This window comes from Fukomys damarensis, unplaced genomic scaffold, assembly GCF_012274545.1.
Source record: "Fukomys damarensis isolate Sample0158 unplaced genomic scaffold, DMR_v1.0_HiC HiC_scaffold_38, whole genome shotgun sequence".
Taxonomy (NCBI): Eukaryota; Metazoa; Chordata; class Mammalia; order Rodentia; family Bathyergidae; genus Fukomys; species Fukomys damarensis.
Window position 1 is genome coordinate 18,126,572 of NW_022900950.1, and position 5,991 is coordinate 18,132,562.

Genomic DNA, 5,991 nt, shown 5'->3' on the forward strand with positions numbered 1-5,991 from the left:
AGCCCTTTCTATTAATGAGAAAAATCTCATAATATCAGAGTTGTTAAGGCTCTAAGAGATTAGATAATCCAATCTTTTCATCTGACAAATGATGACAGCTGAACCCAGAGTCTATTCCTATCTCAGGCTGCTGGCTTTAATTACATTAAAAATAAACCTCACACCTAAATCTTTCTATTTCTCACATATTACACCATTTACTGCAAAAATCCATCTGAAATGTATAATAATTTTACTTTTCTATCTTTCTTTCTGAGAACTTTTGTAGTTCAGTTCTTTTTAAAAAAATCTGAATTTTGTTAGTCTTAAAACCATTTCAGAAAAATACTTAAAATAACAGCAAGGAACTACTTTTTGATATAACCATTACTTATTGGCATGTTCTTATTAAAAATGTCCTAATGTTAAATTCCTTGCTATTAGAGCTAATGTTAATTAACACACATTTTTTATTAATTTATTCCTGGAATAAGGCAAATAGTTTAACTAAGAAGAGATTAGTTTCATAGGCCATCCTTTATAAATGGAATTAAAATTTTGAATTACACAGATATCAGATCATCAATGCCGAAAATGAGTTTTTCTTCCAAGAAATACTCTATACATCTGCAGACAAGGAAATGGTTCACACTTGTGTGTGCATGTGCATAAATACACGCACAGACCCAGGTAAATGACCCATGAGAACCAGCCAAGACCAAAAGTGAATCTAGATCTATTAGAAAAGTAGAAACATCTACAAAGGAACATTAAAAAAAATCATAGTTGTCATACAGTTAGTTCTCTCATATTTGGTGTCTCCAACCCCTGGGGTGTGGGTTATAGTTGCAATCAGCTGCCGGAAGGCAGTAATCAGACCTAGTCTCCAAGGACATTATTTCAGAATCATTCCTAGAAACCTGCCTATGATACGCATATGGCAACTGTGAACCATACCGAAAGTTGGTAGGCATGCTATTATTGGCTACGGAAGTAACATGATACTCTTGCCTTTCAAATGAATCCATATTGGCCTTCTGTGTTTGAGGAGCATAGGACAGTTTCTCATCCCAGTCTCCTGGGGGTCCCCGAAGCACCTTCCTCCGAGCTGCCGAGACCACATTTGCCACAATGGACTCTTGGATATTTCTGGGTCTGAAGGCATCATCCACAAGGCCAAGAGGAGACTTTGCTGCTGCTTCCCAAGGTGTGGGTCTCCTGTTTACTTTCTCCAGCCCATCTGCTGGTTTGCTGAAGTAATTATAAGCAGGCTGGTATGCCCAAGGAGATGTTGTAGAAATGATGGGTGGGACCGGTTTTCCCGGAAGAGACAGGGAGCGCCAACTCTCCTAAAAACAGTGAAAATATTAATATATCTCATTAATTTCAGTTTTTACTGATTACTGTTCCAAAGTTTTCATGTTAACATTACCAAGCACTACAAATATCAAAGCCTCATGATGCTTAGTCCTAATGCCAAACAGGCTATCTCAGCTTCTTATATTCTTAGCTCCAATCTCCTGATTAACTCACATCCCTCTTTGGCCCTCCTTGTTGCTCTCCTTCTCTAATCCCATAGTTCCAGTTGCTGCCATCTTTCCCAGGCATAATCCGCATGGTAGGGACCCTGTTACCACAGAGAACCACCTTCCAGTTACCCTCCATATGATATTCACATCTACATTCACAGCGCACTCTCACTCCAGGGCTCTTTTCCTGATACAAAGCAAACAAAACATATTGATAATTCCAGAAACAGGGACAAACTACCAGACCTTTTACTTTTCCCAAGTGACCTTTAATCTATTATCTCCTTTTGGTCTGTTGAAGTAGCAAAACCAAATAAGAGCTCCTTGGAAGTAGTTAGTGTTACGGAAATGATGGAATGACTGGTCTTTATCCTTTCAAAAATCTATCTTATGTGAGGAAAGTCACATGAGTGTTTATTTCCTAAGTGCCATGTATTGCCCCTGTCTCTGAGGAGTCATGCTGCTATTTCATTTGCTTTTCGCTTCCTTTTATGTATATCGTACTCTTATTTCTTTGAGATCTGACTGTCTACAACATTCCTCTTTGTATACTAAACGTTCTGCTTGGCAGATCCACAGCAGCACCATCTATTGAGTGCTCTCATAATCTGTCCTTGTACCTCTCTTGCCTTCCCAGCAGCCCTAATGACTATCTGCATTATCTTCTCATACATCCCTGTTTGAAGGACAATTCCTGACAAAAAAAAAGAGCAAAAGGATACCTGGGGAAATGAGTCAACTTTGAAAGTATCAACACATTGTGTTTCCTGAACAAAAGACCATGCGTCAAAGACCATGTGTGTTCAAATTTCAAAAACAGTTTCAACAGCTTTCTTTCTTAATCAAATTCTTAACTGTAAAGTGAATAATAGCAACACTTTGATTTGGGCAGAAGAGCTCAGATTTAATTTTCATTTTATTTTCATGAGGCATACAAAGATAGATGGTTCGTTTTTATTTACATATAAATAATGAAGGGGTCAATATAATGGATTATGGTTCTTTCTTTTTAATTATTAGAACTTTCCTATAATGGTAGAATCCTAGCAAAAACTTGTTTTCATTAATCTCTCTATTTTTATCAGAAACTAGTCATAAATCCTCTTTTCTATACAGTTGTCGAGGAAGGTGTATAACTTTTACTTACCTTTAAGGCTTAATTTATATTTCACATTACTTAAGTATTGGCTTCTTAAACTTATTAAATAAATATTTTAATGAACCCCTAATATTCCTGGGAACTCTTCTATGAGCTAAAGCTACAAAGATAAACAAAACAAAACAAACCACACTACTTTCAAGAAGCATACAATGCAAGGCCAGCTTAGAAAAGACACATTTTACCTATCTTGACATGGAAAAAAATAAGGAATTTTCTAAACTGTGAGACATATTAAGTTTGGGTGTGATGAAGAGAAACGTTTCTTGTAATATAGGTCATGTGTAGCATATCAAGGGCCTTCTTCAGTTAGACCTCTAAAATGATAGTTGAGGGGATGTCAATTGGTAATTGTGGAGATGCAGGACTCCACAGAAATATAGGAGAGGCCCCAAACATATATATGTCACTTATATCACTAGCTAATAATTGGAAAACAATAGTTATGAATGCACTTAGAAGCATTCAGTATTATGTGATCGCATATGCAACAGTTGGGGAGGCTTCCAAAATATTGGATGGAAAAGAGAAAAATTTTTTTCTAAACTTCTTACTTTGAAAATCTTCAGGAGAACTGGAACTTAGAAATTAGAAATTTCAAAACACTGTTGAGTGGTTCCCTAGTACCAGAGAGATCAGAGGTCTTTTTTTTTTTTTCTCAAGCTAAATCATAATATAGGGAAAAGTAAAACTTTGAGGTATAATATTAAAAGCGTAAGTCAAGGCTTTTTGAAGAGAAATTAAAAACAAGTTCAAAACAAAAATCTCATGTACAGTACACATATGACAAATAAAAACTCTTAGTTGTGAGGAAAGAAGAACATTTAGCTCAATTAACTAAACAATTATTGCTCTTCTACAATTTTCCCAGCCAGCCAGACATGTTCCTTCAGGTGCTAACAATAGAGTGCAAAATTATAAATTATCTTAGGTTGGAGATTCAACTGTGCTATAAATAAATAATCCCTGAGGTACATAGTTGTTTCTGTGTGTGTGGAAAATATTGCAGGCATCTAGTCTCTGCTTGTACTCAAACCCCTAATTTTAACATATTTTTCCCCAAAGCAACTGTTATGACTTGTTCCGTGGGGCTATTTTAACATATTTTTCCCCAAAGCAACTGTTATGACTTGTTCCGTGGGGCTATTTCCTCTGTCTGTCTCAGTCTCAAAGCGCTTGGCCTATAGTATTATCAAAGGAATTAAATTTTTAATATGACAGCACTGAGTGATATTTGATATGCTAATTTGCTATACGTAGGATCTACCATCAAATTGCTTGTTTCTTTCTCCTTCTTTAAATTTTATGTAATGAAAGAAGCTTTTCCACTGCCACTGGAGGAAAACTTAGCAAGTCCTGGGACATTCTGCTTAACTTTAGGTATAGTTCTGTAGTTACCTTAGGTTACCCACACTAGTCCTTATTTTGAAATACAAGATTCTACCTCCTGTACTGACAAGCTCCAATTTTAATTTAAAGTGAAAGCTCCTGTCCTTCTGGGCTGGGCCTCCTTCAGAAGGACCACCTGCCTTCCAGGAGGAGTGGAGTTTGGCTCTTTTCCTCTTTCCTCTCCCTTACTCAATCAGCTTGCTAACTCTGCCCTGCAGGGCAGCAAAGCAAGGACGATGAAGAGTTAAAATGAGTGGTTTAACTTGATTTGGTAATCCCCACTTCTGGCTTTTTAGTCTGGGGCCAGGCAGTCCCAGAGAGGAATGCTGTCATGGGATGTTCGAAGATCTCATCACTAGGGTCATCTTGCTGAGCCTTTGATTCCTATCCATTTGTCTCTATCCCAGGGGGCAAATCGAGACTCACTCTGTGTTCAAGCTGCCTACTTTGCGCCCTCAGAGAGGCTCTGAGATGACTTCACTCAGCTCTCCGTTGCTGCTGGCCTGGCCTGATCCAGGTAGAACACTCAGCAGCACATTTCCTGGTTCTTTTCCAAAACAGTTTGTTAGCCTGTCTCTGTCCTTCCGGATCACTTGAGGAGGTGTCAGATCCCAGGGCACTCTGACCTGCCCTGTCCTTATGCAGACATCTCCTATTGAGTTCCCTATGAAGACACTTTGAAATTCTTCTGCGTAGGCTGAGGTGAAGGGACAGGGCCCCCATGCTCCACCTACTCCAAACACACACATCTTGGGCACATCAGAATCTCTTCCTGCAAGATCCTTTCTTCCTTAGCCATTTTAGTTACCTGGACCTGGCTGAGTGCTCAAGAGTTGTGGAACTCATCTGTTACTATGCTTTTTATGAACTCTCTTGTTTTAACCTGACTTCAGTGTGAAAAAGCTCCCATCTGGGATTTCTTGAGTGAAGTTTCAGCTTTTTTTTTTAGTGATTCTAGGGGTTGAACCCAGGCCTTCACATTAAGCTATATCCCAGCCCCCCTTTTACATTTTTATTTTGAGACATGGGCTCACTAAGTAGCTAAGTTGCTCAGGCTGGGTTGGGACTTGTGATACTCCTGCATCAGCCTCCCAGAGTACTGGGATTTCAAGCATGTACCATGCCCAGTTTGAAAACTTCAAATTTAGCATCCTATTATGTTTACATATTTGGAGTACAGCAAAAAGCTCTTACTGAAATATCGGCTAAAACTGGAATGAGGTTTTTTCCCCCCATGAATTAATTTTTTAAAAGCCATTAATGACTTCCAATAGTCTTAACCAGTAGAGACCTCACACCGCACTCAGGCCCTGCTCTGTGGAGAACTCACTTGTTTCCAGGACACCTTTGGAATCCTCAAACTCTGACTTGGGAGACTTCTTTCTTACAGGGAACTAAATCTTGCCTCCCACTGCTTTATCCCAGTGGTCCTTATGACAGGATTCATCTACTTCCACTTCAGTAGTTATTTTTTTATAGATTTCCAGCTTCATCCTCCTTCACTATCTTGTTGCTATTTTTTTATTTTTAAAACTCAAAAATAATAATAATAATAATCATAGCTATGGTGTCCATTCCTTCAAGTGTTTTTCATTCTTCTTTCTCCGTTTTGTTGTGAAAAGCTAATGCAGAAATAATGCCTTGATCTTCTTAAGTGGATGTATGTGCGTAAGCAAAAGCACCCAAACTACACCACTGCTGAATGAAGACATTGTATGAACTGAGTAAGGAACCACGTCATCTGGGAGATGACGTCGTATTACGCACGGAACGTTGGGCCTGTTCAATCCACGAGAATTCATGCTAATCTTTAGCTTGCATAAGGTAAAGAATATAAGATTCCCACAGGGCCAGGGATTTAGCTCAGTGGTGCCGCCACCTGCCAAGGACTCAATTTCCATCCCTGGTACAAAAAAAAAAAAAAAAAAAAAAAAA

The 5,991-nt window shown here is 38.5% G+C and overlaps 1 protein-coding gene across 1 annotated transcript in view; it reads right to left on the reverse strand.

Moving 5' to 3' along the window:
- Positions 1-514: 514 nt before the first annotated feature.
- The window catches only part of Synpo2 (synaptopodin 2), a 174,624-nt gene continuing 169,147 nt past the window's right edge, over positions 515-5,991 (reverse strand). Inside the window, exon 5 of the mRNA XM_010610808.2 lies at positions 515-1,328. Coding sequence (XP_010609110.1) covers positions 786-1,328 — 543 coding nt within the window. The 3' untranslated portion in view covers positions 515-785. The remainder of the gene's footprint in view (positions 1,329-5,991) is intronic.